The 27,903-nt window shown below is 42.3% G+C and overlaps 1 protein-coding gene across 5 annotated transcripts in view; it reads left to right on the top strand.

Annotated features, from left to right (window-relative positions):
* The window catches only part of PHACTR3 (phosphatase and actin regulator 3), a 113,594-nt gene that overhangs the window by 78,845 nt on the left and 6,846 nt on the right, over positions 1-27,903 (top strand). For all 5 annotated transcript variants that reach the window (XM_087750352.1, XM_087750353.1, XM_087750351.1 and 2 more), the window contains exons 8-11: positions 1,753-1,906; positions 22,389-22,444; positions 26,723-26,784; positions 27,664-27,804. In XM_087750352.1, the coding sequence (XP_087606478.1) occupies positions 1,753-1,906; positions 22,389-22,444; positions 26,723-26,784; positions 27,664-27,804 (413 nt within the window). The remainder of the gene's footprint in view (positions 1-1,752; positions 1,907-22,388; positions 22,445-26,722; positions 26,785-27,663; positions 27,805-27,903) is intronic.

Below are 27,903 nucleotides of genomic sequence, written 5' to 3' on the forward strand. Positions count from 1 at the left end.
AAAAATACCAATTAAATGTCATTTTCTTTAAAAATTAGGTGACCTTTTCTAGAAAAGGTGAAGCATTAAATAAAAAAAAACACAAAACAACTTTAAAGTAAAAAGGAACCAAAACAAAATAAGCTCCTATTACACACCACCCTCCCAAGACAAAGCAAATACAAAGTTTTAACTGTAGCTCCTGCGTACCCTGACAATATTCTAAACCCCATCTGACTGGTGCTACTCTGCAATGATAATTTTCAGACTCTGCTGAAGCCCTGGACTGGACACCAGAAAAGCCAATACAGCACAGCAGAGGCATGCAGGGACCTGGTGTAAATTTTCTTGTTTACAACCTACCTGTGACATGATTGCTGGAAGACTGCAGTCCTAACAGTATGGCTCAGCAGCTCACTGGTTTTAATAGCACTTCCCTCTTCCCCCCATCATAAGCAAGCTACCCCTCATCAAATATGGGCATCACCTCAGACTTTCAGTCTGCATTTGAAAATAAAGATGGCCTTCTGCTTTACAGCCATTTTATTGAATACCTTTCGAAACACATGGTAAAATGGTTTTATAAGCTCAGGAGTCCAATTTTCATTTGTTTAGCCTGCTGAAGTCTAAAGAGTTACATCGGAGGTACAGAAATACCCAAGCTCAAACACAGTTCCCTCTAGTAAGAGTGAAAGGATGTTTCTAATGTCATCAGAAGGGCAGCATCAAGGACTCAACATCCAGGACACTGAAGAACAGTAGACTCCTACTCAAAACAGTTGCAGCATGTTCTGCTATGAATGGTTCTTCTGTAATGGCAATGTTTTAGGTTGCCTGGTTTGATGGAAAACACATGTTATCATATTTTTACAATAAGCACAAGAGGTCATGCAATCACAGTAAGTATGTGTCTCTTATTGCCTGAACGCCCAATTAGGTTGCCAACATTCTGCAAATTGTTATAAAACCTGGCCTTTTCTTTCATTCCTTGGAATATTTGCCCCTGCTGTCTTCAGAGGGAAAGGCCTAATGTCAACAGTATAGTATCGATTGCTAAATGAAATTCTGTTATGACACACTGTCACAGTGGATAGGATGCAGACATACATAGTGGCTTACATTTAGCGTTAGTTATACATGGTGTCTGATCACAATTCTGATTTTCTAATTTCTAATGCCAGAAAACCAAAATGACATTATATAAATATATATTTAAATATATATATGTGTGTGTGTGTGTGTGTGCACATGCATATACACACACATACCAAGCAACAACTTCAATTGTTTCAGTTACAGTATCTATTCCTGGTTATACCTGGTGACCCAGAAAGGAAGGTGTACGTGTCCCGGCCACTCCTGCCACTGAGCAATCCAGTCCTTCTGCAAAGGAACCACTAAATGGTTCAGGAAATAGGAATTGCTCTGGGCTATAGGGATGCTCAGAGGACTGAGGGCAAGATGCACAGCCTTTGACTTCTAAACTAGTGACATGAATCATGTCTCAGCTGCAAATAATTTTCACCTGAGAGCACTGCTTGCTTATAACGGATAACAAAGATAACAAAGGAATATGATCCTTCTGCATTTGTAAGCAGTTTTGTGTCTGAGCCCTGCACAACTGTAGTGCTACTTACTTATATTAATGTGTACAACTGTTCATTGCACGCTAACATAGAGATCACTGTCTGCAGGTTTCCCACTCTTCATATGTTCGTGTTTCATCTCCAGGAGCTGTCTTTCTAATAACTTTCTTTTCAATGCATGTCCCAGGTACTTTGCCAAGAAAATGCAAGAAAGAACTGCTGGCAGTAAAACTACGAAACAGACCAAGCAAGCAGGAGCTGGAAGACAGGAATATTTTCCCAAGGAGGACAGATGAGGAAAGACAGGAAATCCGGCAGCAAATTGAAATGAAACTCTCAAAGTAAGTCTGTCTAAGAACAGGGAGGAACCTCCCTTTACAATGGAGTGTCTTCTGAGCACTGTCAGATGAGACACTACCCCCCCCCCCCCCAAGTCCATTTCCTGCAGTGAATCATACACAAACTAATGTAGCATGTTTTCAGCTCAGTCAATCACATGAAAAAAATCTTAACTCTCTCTTCACTCAGGATTCCCTTGATTTCAATAGAAAACAAGACAGAAGTCAATGTGGGAGACAAAATTCTGCCACATCTACCTGCAGCTCCACTGATGTAATCAGGATTTTGAGGTCCTCCAAGAAGGCTAGTGCTTTAACAAAAAAATAATATAATTATTTATTAACCTGATTTTGCTTTGTCAGCACTAGTTGAATTTGAGGATAAAGGCAGTTGTTATAGCTCCATATTTACTTGAACAAGGGAAAGCTGCTGTATGCATTGGTGGCTGTATTTTTGCTTTAAGCAAGAAGCAACTTCAGCAGTGTTGCCCTCACATGGGTAAGGTGTTTGTGTAAGCCCAGCTGCAGGGACGGCAGGGGTGCTCTGGTTTTGATCAGTAACCACAGCAACAGGGTAAAGCTATGACAGAAATAGCATTACTGTGGTGTGTAGCCTAAAGCAAAGATTTAAGGTATCTGTGAGGCTCAGACTGCAACACTTGGGTTTTGTGTGTGTTTTTTTAAGAGCTACATTTGGATATCTGCACACAGGAATATTTCAGATGAGACAAAGTGGACTGTTAAATAATCTGTGCTGTGCCTGCCCACATTGGGACAGTGAGCACTGCTCACCGCCAAAATGCTTGGAATCAAATTGAGAAACATGAACAGAAGTTCATTTTCAAGGCTTATTAAATATTAAATATCTCAAGCCTCATCTGAAAGAAACATTTATTGGTATTTAGGCTAGCTCATTCATGTGTGTGCATTTGATTAAACTCTACCTCAGGGGACAGGGAATGAGAAGCACGCATATGGATCAGAGCACAAGTCCTAATGGACCAGCGTTTACGGAGGAAAACATCACTGCCATAACCACACTTGCCCTCAGCTAAGAAAGAAACTGCAGAATGAACATAGATGAGATTTTGGGTGTACTTCATGATGCCCCTGCAATGTTGGAGATGGAATAAGCACCTTCCTCCAGTCTCAGTGACTGCTGTTCATGCTTTGTAGCATAGTAGCATCTTACACCCAAAGGGGTCCAGTGCATTGTTCCAGTGCCTGCACAAGACAGAGCAGATGACAGTCCCTGTCACAAAACCCATGTACATCCCATACAAGTAGAAGATATCACATTACAATTTACATTAAGTTCCAAGAGTTACAGGCAGAGCAAGTCACAGACGTGCCATATTAATACCCATCATCTTAGGAAGGAAAGCGTCATGGATCTTGACCATAGACTTGATCATCTTGACCTTGCAAGCCTTGTATATTCATTTCAGGGAAATATTTCAAGCTGCACTCCAATATTGTTAATTCCAGTATTTTGGTCAGTCAGTTGCTCGTGAAATGTCTTTATAGGTCAGGAGCCTAATTTTACAGCTCTAAAATACACAAAAAATGGTTTCCACCCCGCTCCATCCCTAAAACCAAGTTGGACCATCACAGAGTATTCACTGAATGAGAAGATTAACTCATATCCAACCAGACCTCTTTTCAATACAGCCTGACAATATCAAAGGTCTAATGGAATTGCAGCTTCAGGTGGTATAACTACAGGCTTTATCCCTGTCTTTTCATTTACCATTTAGCTTGCTTAATAATGAGCCTAAAGAATTATTTTAAAGGAGGCATACCTGAAGTCAAGTGTCAGTACAAGGACTTAAAAAGGAAACTGCTCTACCGGTGAAGAAAAGGGCTGGTCATTACTAGAAGCTAGGAAATGTACTGTCTATAGGTAAATGCACAGAAGGAAGCATCCACACTGTCTGCTGTGGTCTTACAGAGCAATCTGTGGTGCAGGCTATTAGTCTCATCGGTAATGTCTAAAGGATGGCAAAAAGCCATCTTTGTTCCAAGTCCTGGAAGACAGGCTTTCATTTAGCTCCTTCCTCCTGGAACGTGGAAGATTCAGTGCATCTTGGGGAACAGACGGTGCAGAGATTGCTAGAATAGCCAGGAATCGCAAAACAGATTGGAAGCGATCTCCCACACAACTTCCAGCACATATGTGCACTGGCAGAGCTCAGCTCAGCTCAGCTCTTAACTCATCCACCAGAATAGAACATGACCGTGCAAACAAGCTCAGGTGGTGGATGCATGCAGGAAAATATTTACACCAGGAAAAGCAAGTATGTGTCAAAAAAAAAAAAAAAAAAAGTAAAAATGTATACAGATAAAGGCCAAAGAGTCAAAGCCCTACAGGTACCACTCTGGAGTTTCTGACTAGGACTGACTAGGTTTCACCCTACCAAACCCAGACTACCCCAGAGTCCTCACTCAGAGCACAATCTGACAGTAGCATGGAAATGTAACCACACTGGGCAGAGTGAAAATCTTACATGAAATTTTGAGGTCTTTAAATCCATTCACTTTACCCGCACTTGTGCAGCATAGTCTCTTTGTGACAACTTGGAAGTTTATAGCTAAGGAACGTACTGCTAAGCATTCAGGTGTGAAGCACTGACCGGGAAATGGGATCCAAGAGAAATGTCTGTTCTCTGTATGATTTTGCCACTACCTATGCAGATAAGAGCATGTTGCTGCTGCTGTACTGGTAACACTTTGATAACAGCAATGGGACTTGCTGGCTCGGTTATGAATCCACATATACCATCATGCTAGAGACCTGTACTTTAGCACAAAAGAATAATGTATGGGCAGATGAGTGAGTAGCTATTTGATGGTGGTCTGCATAAGAATGGCAAGTAAACAGGCAGTTGTTTTCAAGATCAATATTTTTCAGCACATTTGTAAGTCTGTAGCTATCTAGCAAATTGCCTTAGTCCCACAGCTAACAGCCTAGCTCTGTACTCTGGAGGGAAAGCTGTGCTGGCATATATGACGTGCAAAATATACCACATAATAGTGTCTATGTAACTTCAAAAATGGGGAGACAAAAGAATAACATTTTCTCAAAACCACTGTATTTTTTAAATGGTTCTGGTTGTAATACTTTTCAAGGGTAGTTGTGAAGCTGCTGAGAAAACCAACTCTCTGCTATCATGCTGATGAGTGTTTATGCAGTCAAAGCTAAAATCCCTATTTTTTCTTCACTTTCCCACCCATTCCATCTCAAAAGAGAGATTGAGGAATTCCGTTACATCTTTTGGGCCAGATTCTACTTTTACAGCAGTGCAAGTCCACTGACTTCAGATTTATTATTGACTGACAGCAGCGTGAGTACAGATTCAAGTATTCATTTATGTGCATTGCTGCTTTTGAAAAGTGTATTTCCCGTATTTTGTGCTCCCAGCCAATTCAGTCTACCACTTGTTGCCGTGGAAACATTCACATCTCCCTCCTCCTCCATCCAAAATGGCAGTATTCCATTTTCCCCAGATTTTCCTTTCCAGTAGTGTTTCTCTCACTAATTCATGCCTCCCCAGTGCCCCAGGCCATGGTTTGCACTTGCAATATTCTACCGTGCATTAGGCAATAGGGCTCCCAACAGGTCTCGGTTCCCATTGTTATGTGTTCGGAGTGCAGATAATAAGCCCTCAATGGAATTCAATGAATTGAGAGCTCTTTGTGTCAAGAGGCAGAAAAGACATTTGCAAGTACGATTATTTGCAATAACTGCTTTCTGCCTTACAGACTCACTTTGTTCTAGAAGGAGTTTACGCTGAAACCCGGGGGAGTGAAATAGTTGCTAGACTGAAGAGTGACGCAGGAAAAGGTTGTTTAATTAATCTGATATCTGACTATTTAGAAAGTTAATGTTTGAACTGCCTGGGTGGTTGGTACTTCTCAAGCATGCCTTGTATAACCACAGTTAAAGACTCTCCACTGTTACTTAATGTTTCAATGAAAACATGAATTCCTGGAAAAGATTATACTTGTAATTTTCACTTCATGTTCTGTTTCACCTCCTTGGATATTTGCATAAGTAGACACAATGCATTAAGCAGCACTTAAAAGATTCTGGAGACAGAATTCAGATACAGAAATGTGGGCATGAAAGGAGGCAGGCAGGAAGAACGATGGTTTTGTGGACACAGAGCAGAACCAAAACTCGAGCACCTAAAATTGATATTTACCACATTGAAAATCTTGGCATGGGTAACTGGATCATGCTGGGGCAAGGTTTCTTGGCAATGTAAAGTGAAAAAAGAGGTATCTTTACTCAGTACTTTACCACATCTGGAAATCTGTAGTTCTAGTGTTGCCCTGAGGTTCTTGGAAAGGCATGTATTTTCAAGTTGACTTACCCAGAAACTGCAGACATAGCTAAAGGCACACTCAGATTAGACCCTGGTTTGTACCTCAGCCTCACGTAACAGAGCGTGAAGTTCACAGTGCTGCTGGAGACAGAACGATACCAAGCAAACAGCACTTCAGATGTGCAGCCTAAAAGCATAGAGCATGACAGTTCAACACAGAGCAATCATGAAGGAAAATTTTACCTATTGATGAAACAAAAGCTGTTCCCCGTTTCCCAAGAATGACATGTCCAGGGCCACTTCCTCACAGAAACATCTCAATGCAGCTTTGCTCACTGAAAAGACATTGGCCCTCCAGACTGAGAGATTCAGTGGGAAACTGGGATGAATCCACAGAACTTTGGGGAATATTTTATTTGATTTTGACCAAAAGGGGGGGGGGGGCAGTATGTACAAACTACTAGTAGCCCTAATGCAGAAATTAAGTAGATACTGAACTAAGCCCAGTTTAGAGACTAGCCTAAATTCACCTGGAGATTATCAAGGTTTTTCATTGAAGCTAAGACTGTGCTCAAACTCTCACTTGCTGAACTAGAAATGAGGGAACTGCCCTGATTTCAGAAGGCTGGGAAGACTTGGCACAGATTTATTCGAGAGACAGAAAGGCAGGGGCAGGCACAAAGAAAAGATCAGCTGTCACCGCTAATTAGCTGTGTACAATTTAATGCATTTTGTTCTTATTTGGCAGGAATCATCCAGGTAACCTTGTCATGATGCTAAAAATAACCCCAGCGAGCACAGCGTGGGCGTCTGTGAAAGCCTCAGCTCCTCGCATGAGACGGGAGCTATATATAGAGCTACAATTTAATTCTGTGGGCGTGTGTGTAAGCCGAGGGAGTCTCCCGTTCTCCTTGCTCTGCACTAGGCAGCAAGACGAGATGCTGGCAGCAGGGATTGGCTCGGGGGTTGCTGCTGGAGATTTGCACGTGGCTTCAGTATTTATTAACAGCTTGCACAGTGCCCGAGTGCTTTTTAAACCTGGTGCTGTGTGAGGATTTGGGATTTTTTTTTTTCATGTTTTGTCCCTTTTCCATTATGGGCTCAGCTTTTCAGGCTACAGAAAAGAAAAATAATGCAGGGGCTGGGGGGGAAGGATTGGAAGAACAGGGGAGGTGCAAGCGATAGCTGAGATTTTTTTGGAGCTGCCTCCAGGATTTAGTCATCTGGATCCCATAGGCATTAATATTCCCCATGCCTGCCCTTGGTGTCAGGTAGTGACCCAGAGCTGGAAACCCTGTTATATACCCAGTGACAGACAGCCCTGGCCTTACAGTCAAGGGGGCTGAGGTTTAGTGTCTGCTGCCAGTGTTACTCTGAGACAGTCTTCAAGGATAAAAATCAGGAGGAAAGGGAGAAAGCTCAAGTTTTGTTAATGTCTCCAAGCAATGAGTCAATTTAGCCTCCTGTTAACAGGGCTTTTCAGATCCAAGGGAGCTGCAGCGCAGCTCAAATACGTGTATTAGAAGAGGTTCAAGTACATCTGTACATGCCATACCTTGACTACCCTGTTCCTTTCTCTTAAGGACTGAACAGCTCTTGAGAAAAGCAGCCTTTGTTCCCTTTCAGGTATTACGCTTGCAGAAATAGAATGAACTTCACTAATGTGAATCCCTGCTCAGCAAGTAGCAAATCTAACCGCCCAGACTGTGTGTTCATAACGGACCCTCTGGACAGAAGCTCTTTAACCAGAGGCGCTTGCTTCCTTGCTTGCTTCCGTAATGAAGCACAGTGCATGCACAATTAATTATGGAGCACCCTATCAGCTCTGGGCAAGAGCCACAATCTGCCACTGAACCAGAAAGAGCAATTTGCTGTCTCAGGCCAGCAGACAGCATGTTTGGCAAGAACTTTTGAACACACTAATTCATTTATAAAGGGTTGCAACAGAGAGGACTTAGTCCTGTGTGTAAGTTTTTAATTTGAACAACATGCACATGACTCAAAGCTGCTCCCAGTGCAGGTTTGTATTGCTAAGGAATCAGCATGCACCTCCTCTTGAAAATGTTGGGTATTTACTTTGTGCAAACACGGGGAAGTGTCATTGCAGAGGACAGTTACTTCTGCCCGGGGACAAGAAAAAGTTTTACGTGTCTGGGGCACAGCTGATGAGAGATTGTCTTCTGGGAAGACACTAACTCCTTGCACTGCTCTGTTCTACTTCCCTGGCTCCAGTGCCGGGAATTCATAATCAAACATGTTTTCTACTGCACAGTGAAGGCAAGGGCAGCAGGTCAGTGCACAGCAGGGAAGGGAAGAGCAGAGCAGCAGGTGTAAATAGAGAGAGAAATATCCAGGGCCTTTTCTGGGACACAGAGTCAATTCCTCGAAAAGGTCTTTGAGCATTAAGTGGCACATGTGAAACTAGAAATAAAAAAATCAGGGTACAGAAAGTTGTAATGTATCACAAGGGAACATAATTATGTAAATAAACTTGCAGGAAGACTGCTAAAACAAATGTAATTAAGTAAGGAAAAAACATTTTAGGGAAGAAAATAGCGTACTTGTTTTGTCCTGCCAAACTGCCTACAAATAGCAGCATGTGTTCAAGCTCAGATCCTGTCTCAGAAATTGGGCATCTACACATGCCTGAAGATCTGGGCCCTGGCCCTGTAAAGTGACAAGCAGTCATAAACCAAAATGGAAATCCGAAGAAAGCCAATAATGCTCTGTAATGCTTCACCTTACACTGGATTATGATTCAGGTCCTTAAGCTAGTTTGGATCTGCAGCACAAGTAATTACAGAAATTAATTAATTTAATTTGCAGAGCTTAATCAATAGGAACCAAAGTAAGCTGCTCTACTTGTCACAGCGATTTGTGCTGTTTTATGATGAAAACCTGACCAGAATGAGGTGCTATAGCAGTTGTGAGCTACTGATAATGCAAGGGCTGAGCAGGGATTCAGGCATTCACGGTGGCAGCCCTCACCATCAGTGGGGATGGCTGCTGTGTTGCTGAGATTACTTAGGATTAGTTTTTTTGTTTTAAACCTGTTCATGAAATTCAGGAACAATGTTTTATGCACTTAATGCCAAGCACTTACTTCACTGTAGTTGAAACAGAAGCAGGATGGGATGGACAGTGTGTATCTAAAAGACTATGAACTGGTATAAGCAAAATCTCATCCAGAAAGGGGTTTGGCTGTATGTTTTCCAGTTTTCACGTACCCAATTTCAGACTTGCTGCTTGAAAGCGTGTAAGAACAAAAGAGAGAAGTAGTTTTGGTTCTCCCCCCAGCCGCCCTCTTAAACCTAGACAACTTTATACGCAGCCTGGATATAAATGAGTTTCACCATAACTGTTACTGTGAATTGCCTGCAGAATACCGCAGCAGATAGAATTCACTTCCACAAAAATTGTAGTGTGGCTTTTAGATTGGGGAAGGGAAGAAGACAAAGCTTTCTTACTGTGCAGTGTCACATTTGCACACACCGTACCTGGAAGGCACGTGCCTAGTACCACAGCAGTATGTTATCACTGATTTATGGGGCAGTGTTGTCAGATGAGTCATCTGCACCTTCGCGTGAAGAACTCGAGCATGTTTTTGGACTCACTTCCAAGAACTGGCTCACCACATGTGATCCAAGGAAACTGCAATGAATACAGTGCAGTTGCTGGCCCTCCAAATACTATTAGTTACTACAGTTTCCTCCTTCTGCAGCTGTGAGCACTACTTCTGTAGCCTGGTTCATTCAGGATCTTCATTCTCCCCAGGAATCAGAGGCTTGGACTTGCTGCTTTCATATAGAAAAACTGGGTCAGTCTAGCACAGTTTCTACCTTTTTGAAATAACCTTAGAGAAGGCGAGGGGGGTGAAAAATGAAGGAAATAAATATTTAGAAAATGGGGGGTGGGGGGAGGAGAGAAAACAGGTCAGAACAGAAGGTCATTGTTTTTAATCGAACACTATTTAATAAATATTGTACAGTCGTATCAATTCTTAAAATGTAGTTCTAGCTAAATCTTTTTGATTCCATTGCCTGTGCCCACTTGGCAAGCTGCAGCTGTATAATCAGGTCCTGTGGGGGTTTTCCTGTTTATTTGTGTGGCTTGCGATCTACTTGGGTCAAACAGGGCACAGCAAGTTTCCTTCAGTGTCTGTTTTTCAGGATAATTAACTCCTCCAAGTGGCCAGCACACTTCCTTGACCTCTCCGGACTCTGGAGAGTGTTTTTTTCCCTAGAAAGCACTCTCATTTTCTATCTTTTTCTTTAGCTGTCGCATGTAACACACCAAAAGACAAAAAAGGACTCCCAGATTTATCAATCCATGCTCAACTATTTATCCAGTGTAATGAAAAAGAAAAAAAACACCTTTGGAGGTTGAGGACCTCCTTCTGTTGAAAGTCCACTTATGCAGAGGACTCTACCAAGGCAACTAGGAAGCACATCTGCTTGAAGAACCAGCATGTTGGTAAAATCAGAGTCTTAGATCAAATTAGAAACAGGTTACTTCCATCTAGTTAGCCTGTTGTTGTACAAAGATGCGACAGTTATTTTCCATTGTTAAAACTATACAAAATACTACTCAGCCAAGAGACAAACACCAGAATAAAAACATGAGTGCCACGCTGTTGAAAAAAAGCCCTCAAAATCAAGACTACATGGGCTCACAGATGAACAGCCATTGTCATTTGCTTGAGATGATCATATTCATTAAGCAAATTAAATTCTGAATGAATTAATACTTCATTAGTTTTTCAGAAATCATGTTAAAAAAAAAAAAAAAAGCCAGGATCTCACAATAGTCTCTCCAGATAGCAGCTGGTCTATTGCAACGAGATCAGGCTAATTTGAGGGTGTCTGCAAAAGCCATGTTCTGGCCAGGCTACACTGCAGCCTTATTACGATAATTATCACAGGGAGTGGCTATAGTACTTACAAATACCACCCAACAGGGGAAAAATCCTCCTTCTCAAGAAAAGGTTAAATGAACCAGTACTAATGTGGTAAGGAAAGTTATATTTATAGGCATCATGCAATTAAGTTTAAAGAAATCTTTTTGCAGCCTGTTTACAACATAAAGGAGAAAAATAACAGAGAATGATAGGCATCTGGAAATACCAAGCTTAGATCTACAAGGATGATCGGAGCAGGAAGCTCAGGGTTAGCAGGGACTTTCTGGTGGAGTAGGGGCCCAGCACTCAAATGCTGTGCATCAGCTGCAATGAAAAAAAACCCACCTACAAAAGCCTAGAAAACCAGAGTATGATGGAGGTCATTTGCAGAGAAAGGCCTGTTCTAGCTTTGATGAAGTCACTGCCACCTTACATTGCTCTGCTTAGCGTCCCCCTATCCTAGCAGACAGAAAGCAACTCTAAGGAGACATGGATGTGGTAAAATTGAATCCTTTCCCAAGAACACAGAGACCTCACAAAGGTTTTCTGTCGCAGCCTTGCACTTTGACAGTAAAAGACAGTGTATGCTGTACCATAACAAGTCATAGCAGTAATGTCAAAACTAAATGCTCAGGTCAATAGGAAATGTTACATAATTAAATTCTTACATTTTATTCAGTTGAGGAACCCAGATTTTAAAAGCTCAGAATTTTCTGTCCTGACTGAAATTTGCCAGAAACCTCTATTTGGATTTACACTACCATACCTAAACACAGGATCTTAAACGGAACCAAGGAGGGTCCCAAAAAGCTTTGGGGAAGAGCAGACAAAATATGAGGATGACATTCTTAAATTCAAATCCTCTCTGCATTTTCATGTAAGTTAGCCTGTCTGTAATGCTCAGCGTCACACTTTGTGGCATCAAGTGACAAGTCATGCTCCTCACACAGCCCCATTTAAAAACAAACAGAATCACTAAAATACCGGTTGCAGTGGGAAGTGAATAAATCCCTGGAGGGTCTGCAAGTCTGGTTTTCCAGACAAGACTATTTGCCACATTTTCCTATTCTGTACAATAGAGATAACCATATAGACCAGCTTTGCAGAGCACTATGAGATCTGCTGGTGAAATAACTACACAACAGATGATTATTCCTGTCGTTGAGACCAGGGGACTCGCATTCCTACAGAGTGCTTGGGCCACATCTTTGAGTTGTCAATGGAATTTCTCATTTAATTCTGCATGCTGATAGCAGGAACACACTTTGCACTGAAAATCAACAGATAAACTCGAGAAATTCTGAAAAAAGCTAAAGATTAAAATAAAATAAATGGGAATGCAGTAAAGAAGCAGGATTCAGAGCACCCTGTGGGCAAAGGCTGTGTGGCCCTGGCCAGCCTCGGTTAATGACAGTACGAGGGCAAGCTGTTGGTCTAGCTCTGTGCTGAAAAATGCTGGGCTAACAATAGCGCGCACAGGAGAAACAGAAAATAGTACAACAGATGGTGATATGCTATCTGAAGGCAGGGATATCCCATCCTTTTGGAGATGCTGTGTGGGTGAGTGACAGCAGAGAACTAGAAAGTACTTGTGTTGCCAGGGAGAGCGTTCCCAGAGAGATTCCTGCAATTGGATAGCAGGTCTGTAGTCATACATATGGTCCCAGCAGGGACTGTCTATCCCAGAAGCATTTGCAACTTTAGGAATGACTGTCATTTAGTTTTCTCTCTAGGGATTACACAAAGCCAAGAGAGCACTGCATTTTCCTTGATTTACTTCAGTGATTAAGAAAGCTGTCCCTTGGTGTAAAGCCTGACATTACAAGCAGTTTGGAAAGTGCAATGGCCTGCCCTCTCCTGTTCGGGTTTGAAGCTGCTGGGTTAGTAGGCTCACACAGCTTGAGACCACCAGCTCTGGGGTAAATCTTTGCTGTTGCTTTATGCAACACCTTGCAACAGTGAATGTGCCTGCAGACGTTTACTTGTCACTTCACAGACTTTGCAGATTGTCAAAGGGTCCATTATATACAAATACAGGTTACAGGGAACAGAGAAGTATATTCTCCAGAGTCCACGTTGCATAGGGAAATTCTCAGCAGCTTGTATCCATGGCAAGAATGGCCGTTCTCAAATCATTTTGCATTAAATGAGGGGGTGGAGGAGAATTTATATATAGTCAGTAGAGGCAGGCTGATAAGCTATGCATACCAATATTTCATTGTTTGCTCTCTGCAAATCCAGCTGTGGTTTCTTCCAGTGACCCAAATCCCACAGCTGTACATAGCAGTGGCATCTGTTGGTAGGTTAAGTGCAGGATCTTAATGCTAGCTGTGCAACAGTGACCATCCTAGCTCAATTCAGGACATTTTGTGACACTTCCATCCATGTACAGTATCTCCACTTGATGGACTCTGAAACATAGCTAATGCTACAGTACAAACTGACATGTCTTTCTGTCCTCCTGTCCCTGTTCCCTCTGACTGTGGTGGCTGAAATTGCATTCCTGGCTGCCCAGAAAGTTGAGTCATGAGCCTACAGACACTTCATTTCTTACAGGGCTCAAGGGAGGCTGGCAAACCCAGCCTCAGTCTCCCCAGAAGAGATCAAGAACAAGCATCACATCAGGCATCATTTATACAGTGAAGTTAAAACCTAACCTTTTTTTTTTTTTTTTAACCCTTTGTGTACATATCATTCTGCAGTAAGCACCCAGGAGTATGCAGCTGTTCCCCTGGGAGTTTTGGAAAGCCTCAGTGAAGTGGCAGTCCCCACCATTGGGCTAAGGTTTGCTTCTGGTCTACCAGTGACTGACTTGCAGACTCCCCACTGTTGCTCAAGCAGTTGCTATCAGAGTTGATCTTAGTATCACTTCAGCAGTAGCAGATGTCTTTACATAAAATAATATAATGGTAAGACATACATAATGGGATAGAACTAAACCCCTGGGATTTATATAATTCCTTTTGTTTGCTTGTCCTGAAGCATCAAACCCATAATGTTCTCAATTTGCCCAAATCTGTGATACGTAACATCACTTTTTTTTTGTTGTTTTCTGTGGGAACACAGGGCTCCAGAGTTTTACTCCTGCTTCAGGGGAAAAAAAAAAAAAAAAAAAAAGAAAAAAATCTATTGCTTTGCAATGAAACATCATTCACCATTTTCACTGACCTGCACAGTGTGACCTAGATCATAACCAGCATGCAGTTTCAGTTGGAAGAAAGACCCTTCAACATACATTTTAATACACAGCCTTGAGCCCTCATCAGCCTTCAGCAGAGGAGTTGCACTGGGAGTCTGCACCACTTGCGCTGTTATTTGGAGAGCGTGTTCTTTCAGCAGTTTTTCTTGCTGAGCTATTTTTAGCTTGAAAGTATTCCCCAAACCAGTTCCTTGCCCAGCTGCAAGGCAAAGCAGAAACAAGAACAAGCGGTAGTGCTGCTCACGCTGACGTCGCTACCAAAAAACCCACTCAAACTACAAACTCCGAGTATGTCTTTGGCTGAATAATCAGTTGTACTTTTGTCACCCTAATGACTAAATATTGTAATTCTATCACAAACAGGACAGATCCACTATCTAGCAGCTCTGTTAAACCACAGAGTGGGGGAGCAGGTGGAAGGAAGAGGAGAAAGCTCCTGTTCTGAAATAAGCAGCTATTACATTTACACCCTAATGTAGGTGTGTTAGGTCTTGCATATTAACTAATAGCTCAACTGAAAACAAAAACCGTTATGTTACATCAGTCCTGGAACGTGCCACAGCATCATCCAAGAGTCCTTAACTGCATGTTGAGAGAGGTATGAAAGCAGAAGCCTCCTGAAGGTGATGGAAGGAAGCTCGGCATCTTCACTGATCTTTGCAGCAGGCCTTTGAACTGAGAGACGGGCTCTGCTCTCCAGCTGTGGCTGGCCTTTCTTCCCCACACATTGAGAAAACTACGAAACCAAAGGTCAAATGCAGTGGGGCTTTCACAGGTGGTGAAAACAGTGATTACCATAAAGCCTTCTCCATCTGAATCCTCTCACATAATTAGGCACTGGCTCTGTTGGTGTATTTCAGGCCACACAGTGCTTATCACTAAGTAACACTATGCAATAGTAAATCTGTCACAAGGATGTAAGTTGTTCAGGGACAGTGGGTTATGATACAAGGGTCACACCGGGCAAGTATGTAGTTTCTATTCCAACTGAAATCTGAACTCCTCATTCCAGGGCTTCTATCATAGAAATTATAATTGCCTGGGAGATGAGTGACAAGATAATTAACTGAACTCTTGCTGATTTGCAGCCTTGAAAATCCAGACAGAACTAAAGGCCAAACAAATGAATAAGATACATAATTAAGGCAACACATACAGCCTCTACATTTATCCAGTACCTTCTACTGGACACCCAAAGACAGTTTTCTTATTTAGATGCAAAAAACAGTTTATGAAGGAACATAGACACAAATATTGGGCAATTTTAAAGCAGTAAAGTTTTTGCATGCAACTCTACCATACCAACTACCATATCTACCATCTACCCAATCTACTATACCAACTCACCCTTTTCATACTGCTCTTTAGCCTCCTACTATCAGAGAATTGCAGCAACTATTCTTATCCTGTTACAGGAAATGCTAGCACATCACTCAGCTACCATTTTTTACATGCTCCAGAATTACCTTGGAGTAAAAACAAGTTTGTGTCTCAGTGTCTGCCTTCTAATTCTGTACAGGCTGTAAAAGGCAAGTCCCTGCTACCAAGGATTTACTACTACCCATAACTGTACATTGCAAGCAGTACTGCACTGCCAGTGCAGCGTGCGGGTGACTCAAAGCCCTGGCACACATCCTCTTCACAGCTACTTATAGGAAGGATGAAAATAAACTTCTTGTTGAATTGAACATGATGTTCTGGTAACAGAGATACCAATTTCAGAGGCAGAGCCTTTGCCTCCTGATGGGCAGCAGTCACAAGCTGCTTTATGAGAAGCCAGCACGGGGCACTCCCATTTCTCCTCCCTTCGCCTGGTCCGGGAGAGGGATCCTCCCCACCACGCCTCTTCCCAACTCCATCTGCAAAACTTCCAGTCACAAGAGACAATCAATGCAATTGCTGCTGGCTACAGCTCACTTACTGAAGGCTGCATTGATTGCTCGCTTGTCAGCCCAGAGTCCACGGGCACATGCACGTGTCCAAGTCTACCGAGTCTACCCCTCCCTTTGTAGAAGATTATCAGAATCACATGGGTCTAACTAAGGAAGAGCAGAAAAAGGATTCCAAAGTATGTCTTTTGGCTTCAGCTACAGATACGAAAGAAATCCAGTTTTATGACAATCATACATGCAGATACTGTGCAATGGACACTGTGCAACGGACTCTATGCAAAAATATATTTAGGAAACGAATACATTTGGGGGACAGATAAGAAACCCCACAAACGAAGAAGACGAGCTTTTTTGCACTGGATTCTGCTGAACACTTGCTAGGGTCTGCCAGGCAGCCGAGACTGCAGACTAGTAAGAGGAGCTAGAAAGGAAGGACTGAGGTGTGGGAAGTCAGCATAGCCCCATAGGCATACAGGTGGGCTGTACCCGTTCCAAATTTGTCTCTCATCAGCTATTTGGTGCCCATACCTGTAAGCCCACAGCTCACTGTGGCTTTGATGAGATGCAGTTCCCACAACGGACAAAGCAGACACTGCTAAGGTTAACTATGAGGACAGAGAACCTGGCAACGTCTCCTGCTTGTAGGACATATTGATGCATTGCCCATCTGATAGCAGACCCTGGGATCCTAGTGGCATGCAAATGCTCAGACTGCTGAGGATTTAGAGTCACCTGTAACAGTCCAATACCGTCAACCTTGGCATAATGCTCGTCCCAAGACATTAATTCCCTTGAATGTGAAGGAGTCAATCTGACTGTGCTAAGTAAATATTGATCTCTTGATCAGCAGTCACAGGCACATGTGAGAGTCACTGGGCTCATGAACATGTGACCTTGCTCCAGAGGGGACAAGCAATTAGTGGTTTTCCCCTTGAAGCCAACTCTAGTGTCTGCACTTGTGCATGTCGAACATGTTAGTTAGCAGGACCTCAAACCGGACTCTTGTGGAGAAGGGCTGCAGCCGACTCCACCAGAGCAGCCAACAGAGACTTCCCCACCCATTGGGCTGGTAAGGGCAGTTGTCATTATCTCTCTGGGCAGCCTGTTTTGCTACAATTATACACCGCACATGTACCATCAAGGGAAACAGCCAGACACTCATAGATTTATTGCCCCTTGCAGAGCCAGCATGGAGCACTCATGAACGTCACAGGATTCCCATGTGCGCATTGCAGGGAGAAAACAAATATCTTGAGGCCATGTGCAGACTCTCAGCACCCACGGTATGTTGAGACCAAGAGTGCATGTGGCTGTACCTGCAGGGTGTTCTTGGGGTGAACCACAGGCGTCTGAGCTAACCTGCAACAACCTGCTCCTCTCACCCTCAGGTGTAACACTGCAGAGGACATGGGAGCAGGCAGTGTCTTTGCCTTCTGAGAGATGGAAATATATAAATTTATAAACATAAATATTTATAAATATCTTTCCAAGCCCAAACTACTAGAGAAAACATTCTAAAGGTAATCTGAAAATACCCCCAAAACACTCCCCAAACTTCAAACAGCTGAAGAACACCTGGTGATTGAACGTTTATGCTGACTTTGCACAGAACAACAATAACATACAAACGTTGTTATTTTTCTGAACCTAAGAAGCAGCTGTCCACGTAGTGTTGTGTGTCATCCTCCCCCTGCAACTTATGGTGACTGCTTTAGCATTATGATAAACTATTCAGCTTTTGGTCTCTATCCAAACTTGGAGCATCACTGACACATGTACAGCAAACTGTCTGAGCTGTATCCAAACATCATTTACAGGGAAGCGACACTGGTGCCTCCAGTTCTGCTCGCGTTTCCTGAGGCAGCTGCAGTCACCTCAACTGAGGCACTGCAGGTTCAGCTCCGCTTACTTCTGCTCCTGGCATCCCTTCGTTTAAGCTAAAAGGGACGCAAATTCCTGGAGTGCATACTCTTAACATGAGACCGTGGCAATATTGATAACAGTGCATGCATTTACACCATGGAGGATCTGGACAGAGACAGGGCTTGCCTGGGAGTTACTTGACAGTTTTCAAGAAAGTTTCAAGACCCATCCAAAAATGGCTGACCCTGCAGAGGTGCTCAGAAGGAGCACTCCTGCCTCAGCAGACAGTGCAAAAATACACAAACCTAGATTTTAATATCACCCAAGAACACAACAGCATTAACTGGATGCTTTTCCCAAAAGCAAGAAATAGATATCTAAATTTAAATCAACTGAAAAGAAACCATTACTGCGACACAACAGAAGCAGTGCACTACATTAGTGCTCCCAGCGGAGCTTACAGTCACCTCACCGAGGTGAATCCTGTGTAGGGCTATAAGTCCCCAGGTGAAAAAACAACAGAAACAGAAAGCACAGGACTTACACTTAGACGTCCACATCCATATTACAGCGGTGCTGGAGTCTCATGCCCACCTCAGACCTTCAAATGACTCCTACAACCAGAGCTGCAAAGCAGCACGGCACCCAGGCTGGATGCAGGCTGGGCCCAGGGTGGAGCCCTGCAACCGCTCACGCTCAGGTGCAGGCACTTTACTGAACCCACAGGAAACAAGCCAGGACTCTGCTCTCCTTCAAAATGGCCTGTGGCCCTGTAATACAGACTTCTCTTTATGCAAAGCTTGTGGAGATCATCCACAGCCCACTGAGGGTTCAGTTTTTAGCCTTCACAAAGGCTTCTTCATGGCAGGTGACTGCTTCGTTCTCGGGGATCGCACACCAGCTCCCCTGCTGTGATCCAGCCTGCTGATAATCGATATTCAGCTGGAGTTTGTTTCCTTTAAACACAGGAGACTTGAGCATCCCCTCTGTAGAGCTTTAGTCTCTTAGTCCTTGCTTCCTGGCCTGCCCTCCCCAACGGTGGTCTGAGGAGAGCCGGCCGCCTTTCCCCAGGCCAGGTTTCCCTGAGGCGTGGTGGCCTTTCTGAGGCCATGGCGCTGCCTCTCCGCAGGGCCAGATGGCCACCTTCTGAGGAACGCACCACGCTTAGCACAGAGGGGTTGTTCTCTGGTTCTGTCAGAGGCAAAATTTCATATTTTAACAGCTTCAGAGAAAAACATGAAATAAATATCCAATTTAGAGCACTAGTTGCTCAGGAGCGCATGTGGAGCCCCGTGGTGCCCAGAGAACAGCTCACCCAAGCAGAGGCACGAACTCATCTGAAACAGTTTCTTACTTAAAAGCTCCCTTCGAGAGGGACATGCATTTTTGACAGGGGTAACCTGCAGCTCCCCCTGCGCTATGCTGAGCCGCTGACCTAACAGAAGCCCTCAGAAATGTGTCCTTATGTCGCTCTGAGCCCGGCTGCAGGCGAGTTTTGAGGGAAGTCGGCAGTATCAAGCGGTCCCCCTCTGAGGAAACAAAGTGCAGCTGGGGCTGCTTAGACCCCCGGGGGGGGATGAAGCACCCTCCTCCATCCTCCAAAAGCAGCTGAGCAACTCAGGCAGGACGGGCTCTGCTCGCACAGTAAATACCCGCAGCAGCACCTAGTTTCTTGCCATGACAGACGATCGCGCAAGGCAGTGCACCCTGCAAGCAGGCACAGTCCTCTCCGGGTGCAGAAAAGACCCTTCTGCAGAAAGACCCTCCTGATTTACGCTCAGCAGCGACGCGTGGCCCCCCCGGCCCTCGCTCGCCCGCGCTCACAGCTGCTTCCCCTCGTTGCAATCAGCAGCCCTCGGTGGAGGCAGCTGGAGTCCTTCACCCTCACCGGCTCCCGCCGTTTCCCCCTCGCCCGGAGCCCAGCCACCATGCAGCACAGCTCTCCCAGCGGAGAAAGCAAACGAAAGGGGTTTCTGGGCAGAGAGAGGCTTCTCCTGAACAGCAAAAATAATAGCTAGAAACAAAATGTCCCTGCACCTTGGTAGCAACAACGTCAGCAGTGTTGCCACTGCCCGTTGTTTGATCGTGACTCTCGCTGTATTTGGTGTTTTCACTCTATCCCCAGCTTCCCGAAATGCTGTTAGAATTTTATTTTGAAGAAAAGTCCACATCTGGTTTTGTGACTGACAAAAAGCTTGAAAGTGTGGCCCATATCTCTGAAAAACTCAGGAAAAAAAATGCAATGCCATCTTGTGCATATATATGCCTGTGTATATCTGTCTGCACCTTTTCCTTCCATTGTGGGTAAAGCTGAGGGTGTGCACAGAAATACGTTGTTGTCTCTGGGCACCTACCATGTATTTATCAAAGCCAAAAGGGAAACAGGGTTTTAAATAAGTAACCATCATACATATTATAACTATATATATAAAAAATATACAGAGCATTCATGTACATACACATTCTCATACTGCTTTAATCATTTGTGTTAGGCTTTTAATCCCCCGGTGTAAAAGGGGCCTCTGAAATCTAATGTACAGATTCTGGGAGAATCTATAAATCTCGCATGGAAGGGCTGTAATTAAGAATGGCTTGAGAGAGAGGCATGTGAGCAGCAGGTCGGGTGGATCTTTCATTTGCAGATAAGCTCTCTGAGTAAGTCGTTCTTCCCTGATTTTATTATAAAATGCCCATCAATCTTTTTCAAACAAAACCTAGCCAGACTTGTATCGTTTCTGAGACATACATGGAGATGAGTGAGGAGGGAAGAGTCCAAGGGTAACGGGAATTAAAAATACATGTTTAAAGCCTTTACTAGGGCATTTCAGCATCATTCTTGTTTCAGTTTGGATTATTGCAACTTCCACTGCTGGAGTATCTGACTCATTACTCCAAAGAGAAACCCAGAGACCAGGAGAAAAACCTTAGGTGATACAAAATATAAGCTGGGAAGAATGGGAGTTAGGCTGTAGGTGTTCTAAGCACAGGAGCTCATCATCCAAGCTTTTGTTGCTGTGAATCTGGTAGAGTAGTCGTGATGCTTTCCTGTTGCCAAAGATGAGAGCTTTCCCAGTGATCTCAAGGAAATTAATTAAAAAAGGATAAGGAGTTGCATTCATATTTTGGGCTCTTGGTCTGATAACATGAATACAGAGTTGATTTTGAAGATACAAACCAAGGAGAAATTAGTTTCAGGTACTTCTACCAGTTCTTTTACAGTCTGTTAACAGTTACTTCATTTTTTCATCTCTTGTATATTTGATAAAATGTAGATCTTGTTATAGCATCACTTTATAATAATTCCTTTATTTCCTATACACAGTAGAAGGATAACTACTGCAGCAGTGGTTTGCAGCGTGGTCCCTGCTCCAAGTATTTCTTTGTCTTTGTAACTTTATCTCTGGCCTGGCAACATCTACTGGAGAGGAGACGATGAGAATCCTTAACATTGCCAGAACGCAGGCCAGAAAGCATCATAAACTCTTTCCAATCTGCTTGCTGGATTATTACTTGCAAGCTAGCAAATGCAGCATGTGTGTGTGTCCGCCTAGGGGAGCGGTTCAATTACCTGAGATTCTCTGCAGATATTAGCAGTGTCTCGTGGGGAAGTCTCATTTAGTATGCAGAACAAAATCACTATGGCACTGATCATATGATTTGAAGACTCAATCCTGAAGCAGCACTGCTGAAAAGGGGAGGTGAAACTGCATAAGACACTCTGTTCAGACAGCGCGAGGCTGTGAGCAGCACACGAATTTTATTCAGCAGGCAGGAGGAGAGCTGCTGGATTGGTCTGTTAGATGTGTAGTCGGGAAACCACAGGAAAGCTTTATTTCTGGCAAGTCTGCATTTTGTCAGGATGCACCACTGGTGTTACTAGAAAAAAAGAAGCCTGCTGGTATGTGAGATTAAAAGGTAGAGGCAGTGATAGCTACAGAAGATCACTGTGAAACTCATTTGATAACCACCTTAAATACCCCCTCAAGAGCGAATTTAACCGTTGGAGAGCGCTGGTTCCAAGTGACTGTCTGGAAAGTATGGTGAAAGGATGCACGTTCTGAGGCAGCGTTTCACTGACAGCAGAGCAAACTAGAGGAGAACTTCGACCTGCATTGCTGACACTTGGGAAAAAGAATATAAGAAAGAATTTTGGTGCCAGGATTCCTGTATTTTTTTTTCTTCCCGAGTCCTGGAGAGGGATTCTGTAGTCCCCTCCCTGAGGAAAACACCAACCAGCACTCAGAATACTGCAGACTTTCCAAAGAACAGGCATGGTACAAAATGTGATTTTGGTGTTTTTCCGCAGGCGACTCAGCCAAAGACCTGCTGTTGAGGAGCTAGAAAGAAGAAATATACTTAAACGTGAGTATTTTTTTCCTGAAGTATTTTATGTGTGTTTGTTGAAATCAGTGATTGCATTTCTAGAACATATTATTTTTAAACAGACAAATTCATTCACTGGGATTATTTTCTGTACCTAAAAGTTTTAATTTTTCACATGTCCTGGGTTTCGAATACTGCGGGAATCAGAATTTACAACTTGATACAGGCATGCAATTTAGTAGAGAAAAGAATGACTTGTTCAAATTCAGGCTTTCAAATCATTTTCATTCTGATTACACTGTTATGGGTGTCTAAGAGGCGAATACAATCTTAGTGTCACAGACTGCAATGAGAATTGGACTGACATGTTTCAAGATGTGGACTGTCATGGCAAACCGTACACTGAATACCACCAAGGCTAAAGTGGAATGGAGAAAGCATCCTTGCAGAGGTGTGATTCTCCTAGCAAGTACATTTGCTCATATCATTAGAGATCTTCGCAAAGACAAGTCAGAGAAACATCATTCTGAGACATTAGTTATCAGAGGGACAGTTCCAGGCCTGTTACAGGTGCTGCCACAGGGGAATGTTCTCAACATCTCTCAAATAAACACAAGGCAGAAACTTGCAACTCTTTTCCTAAAGACTGGCGTTCTGACCTGGGGATCAAACAAGTGATGAACATAATCCCTTTCCTTACAAGTGCTGGGACTCCTCTAAGTTAGGGGAAGGTGAGAGAGAGCTTTGAAACTGTCTCCATTATGGGTCTCAGACAGGAGAAGGGGGGAGGCCATCTGTTTGAAGGAAAAGTGTATTGCTTCTGTTACCTTCATGGTCTATTTAGAGTTGAAAGACAAAAAACAGAATGATGTGAACAATAGTTTGTTTCTCATTAAACAAGCATAAAACATAAAGCCACGCAAGTTTATGTCATACAAGCGATGCTGGCTGTGCTATTTAATATAGATTTAATTATTAATGTGATTGTAATTTGCTAGGAAAAAAGTTATCTGCATTTTGTTACCTAAAATTTAATGTCTCAGAACTTTCTTAGTAGTTCATAGAAAAAAACCTTATGCTCTTGCCATTGAAGTTATTGGGAATTGCATTTCAGTTTTAACACAATGGAATTCCACAGTCAACATTTATCGGTGTTTTCAGTACTGTTCCAATGCATACATCACACGTGGTAAAGTTAGATGTATCTAACACGTGCATAGCTAAATGAGAAAAAGGATACATTCTTTGCAAGTGTGAAGGGATGAACTTGGCCTAACTTCACCTGTCATCTACCACATGAGACAAGAAAAAGCAGTAACCCAAGATCCTGAAATATGTGGGGCCAGATTTTCAAGAGTCAGTACCTAAGATCTCTAAAAATCTGTTTCTTTGGGTTTTTTCCTGGCTAAGGAAGAGCTGATTTCTACTGAAAAAAATCTGTTCCTTTATGTTTACTTTTTGAAGTGTGCTGGTTACATCCTTAATCTGGGTTAAACTGACCAGCTTTAATAATACAAAAGTTTGAATACATTCATATAATGAGCTTAGAGACAGATAAAGCAGAAAGAAGATAAAGCAGAATTAAAGATATTTCCTGAATGCCAGCTAAACGTACTGGTCTAGATTTGTATCTCATTTAAAGAGCTCCCAGCATGGAACAAATTTTTTGACTTCGGTTCCGTTGCTCAGGCTTTATACAGGCTCAGCTGAGATCAGAACCACTTCTATTTTATTTACCGCCACCATTATATAAAAAGCTGGTATCTTGTAAAGAGCTAAGGTCATCACATAGCTGTGTCAGTTGCAATCTTAAAAGGCTGGACAGATGCAACAACTCTAGTCTCAGTTTGGAGTGAATTTGGAAATTAGTAAAGTCTCCCTTTATTAACAAGGATATTGACATTCTTGTTATGGACTTTAAAAACACCTGGATTGGGTCTGACATGCAAAGCTGTAGCAGTATAAATGCCCTTCAGTGCAATCACTACAACCTCCCCCAGTTGTGAGGGTTTGTAGAGTTGCGTCCTAAGTTTCCTAAACACCTTTGAAGTTCATAGTACATACTGCTAACAGAAGCAATGCTAACCCCAGAGCTGTTTTAAGGACTAATAATTCACATTTGTACAACTCTGTCAAAATGAGAAGCATATTGCAAGTGCCTAAGTCCAACTACTATGTTATTTTAAAACAAATCTCAGTAAGATTAAAAAAAGTGACTTCTTATCTCCCTTAGGGAGATGTTTCTGGGATAAAAGTAATACTTAAAAAGCAAAGTTAAAGCCATCACTTTCTCTACAGTTTTGTTGATCTTCTAAGTCCTTTAACCATAGAAACACTGCTGGTTTACCAGAAAGCATGAAATGCATATGAACTAAAATCACGACCCAGGTCTTCACGTGTTCTTCCTGTATTCACCAGAAAGCTGACATTCACATTCAAGAAGGCAGCACCTCTTAAATCACACCGTACAATCCCCGGTTCATTCTTAACACCAGGAATTGTTTTAGTGTCATGCACAGCTAAGAGTTCCCTGAATAACTCACAGAGCAGCAAAATGAATTACAGTACCGCACATGCCACTTCGTAATTGGGAGCGTCTCTCTACTGAGGTTTATAAAACCAGCCCTCACTAATGAATGGATCGAAGTGTAGGCAGAGTGACGCTGATGGGAAAAACCTCTCCGGTTTGTCTCTGTAATAACGCCTGAGTTTTATAATGCCCTTGCTAGCATGTCCTATCAAATTGTGTTTTATTTTTTCTAGAAGAACTATTTATTTTATTTCTTGAAGCTAGGGAAAAGCACTGAACCTGAGTGAATGTCTCATAGCAATGGGTCACTATACACGTTTAGTATATTTGGAAAAACATTTTTTTGATCAGAAATGCGTATTTGTGATTTTTCTTTAGGAATTCTCTCAGTGCATATCACAGTCAAATCTTGAAAAGGCACTACGCCACAAAAAATTCTCTTCTTTTAATAAAAATATATAGATAGGAATATCTACTCTAAAAGGGGTGAATGAAAACTGAATGAAGCATATTAGTAACTTCTTGCAGGTATCTCTACATCTTAGAATAAATACACTCTACTTTTTAAAGCCTGTTCTCTTTTTAAACACTCCAGACTTAAATAGCTGCCCATCCCTGACAGAGCACTAATTTTAGCTGTCCTATTCTCTTTTAAATTTGTGTGCTTTGCCACCGAATTGTAATATAGCACATGATAGCATTTTAGATTCATTTGATTTACATTTCTATATAGCCAGTTGTAGCTCTGCACTACTATGTTATTTTAAATAGATACTTATGATTGCATTTCAGTGTAATCTAATGAGCGTAAAAATAAGGGAGAAAAATACTTCATTACTAAAAATATCATTTTGGAAACTCGTCTGCAGTGCTAGTGGTTTTTCGAGGCATATTAAAAATCACGTGTGTGCTTTAACACTGGAAATACCTAATGCAAGTGGTATAATAAACTTCACAGTAGTATCTAGAGAATCCCAAAATGGTAAAACATTTTTCTCTAGGTCCTCAGTTTTGTTCAGGTCATCGGCTCACGCCTTAATTTAGTAACAGATAGTACTAGAAATAGAAACGCCATTAACTCGTTTCCTAAGGCAAAGGATATGTTTCACAGTGTTACAGCACTCTAGTCTATTTTTAGACCCAGTGTGTAGGAGTTATCACGGCTTGAATGTTAATAGGCACAACACACAAAAGCAAGCTGGCTTAGGTTAGAATGGAACACTACAAAAGAAAACCCCATGAGGATAAAGAGGTTCTAATGTCAGTGGCATATCCTGAATAGCAGAGTAAAAAAGCATGCAAGTCAAAGACAACTATTGTGGCAGCGTGACCATCTAAAGATGTAGCCTGAGAATAAGGTTACACGGGAAAGACCATAGTTACCCTGGAGCTGCTGCAGTCTTTTCAGCATCTACTGCAATGAATGGCTCCAGCAACATGGAGCATAAAAAAAAAAGATGATTAACTATGGAATATTTTTATTTTCCCTCTAAAGTTTATACAATTGGAGAGTTGGTGTGGCTGCTGTTGTTTTATTAAATCTCCTTGGAATTGGAGTTTAGAGCACAGGAAAAGCTGACATTGGCACCAGTACGTTGTCCTTACAGAGAGGTAACTGTACGTTCTAACAGAGAACCAGAGAGATGTACTGAACTAACAAAACATACAACTAAGAACAGCTACTAATTCTTCTATGCTCTAATTTTTGTTGCCTGGAACTTTGGAAACTACGGATCCTCCTCATGAGGAAAGTAATATTTTTTTTTTTTTTTTAATATTCTCCACAGAACGAAATGATCAAACAGAACAGGAGGAAAGAAGGGAAATCAAACAGAGACTGACAAGAAAGGTAAAATCTTGCAATACCTTCTATCAGTTTTTAGAAATTTAGCAAAGCTGATATAGCATTAACCAGTCACAGAGGTCATTATTACACAAAACCTCCCTTACTATACGTCCTCCTCAGCAGTGTCTGAGATAGCGGTATCTAGTAATATGAATTATAAAAATACCTACCTTATCTCAGCTACATGAGACTCAGTAGAATATTTACATATAAACTTTAAATCACAAAATGGGTATTTGCTTGCACACTGCATATTTTCCAACTATATTGCTAGAAAAGGACTACTTCATTCTTTGTAGCAATCAGTAGCAGAGCTGACTCCCTGCTGAGCACCAGGTGTGCTCCCACAATAAATTTCTCTTTGCATTTAAGGTATTCTCAGAATCAGAACTAGATCTTCTTGTTCTGTTCCTAGGAATCCCTACTGGAATTATAAGCCAAATATGCCAATAACTTGTTAAAGCCAAACTGAAATTCTTACAATGGGTCCAGTCCTGAAAACCTTACCGAGACAATCTGCCGCTGAGCGTACTAGCAAACCCCTACGTGTGTATGATGTTGTACATCGACCATAATAAATTAATTCTGATTCCCTTATGTATTGTAAATGCATTTTATCAATATCCAGGTTAAAATATTTTCCTCTTTTGTCCATTATAAAGCCACTGTGCTGTAGCCCACATCTCCACTTAAATCATTATTGCTCTCCTAACGATCCTCTGAAGGATTGAATATTTCCCTGGAATTCCCAAGGGTTCCGTTTTTTTTTCCCCATATACGTAAGTGCACACTAAGCTAAGATGGGAAGCAGAAAACATCGCACATTTTATTGATATATTTGTTATTAACACTGGTTTTATTTTACAAAACTATTTAATACAGCTTAACCAGAGACCTACAGTTGATGAACTAAGAGACAGGAAAATCCTGATTCGATTCAGTGATTACGTGGAAGTGGCAAAAGCACAGGACTACGACAGGCGAGCAGATAAACCGTGGACCCGACTATCAGCAGCAGATAAGGTACTGACATAATTAAAATGACGTATTACTGCTTTCTACTTGCTTTGTCTATAATGATACACCAGATTCTGCAAAGACATTTAACTTCTGGGACATTTA

This window comes from Nipponia nippon, unplaced genomic scaffold (assembly GCF_047370975.1).
Source record: "Nipponia nippon isolate SJK-2023a ecotype South Korea unplaced genomic scaffold, ASM4737097v1 scaffold_13, whole genome shotgun sequence".
NCBI lineage: Eukaryota > Metazoa > Chordata > Aves > Pelecaniformes > Threskiornithidae > Nipponia > Nipponia nippon.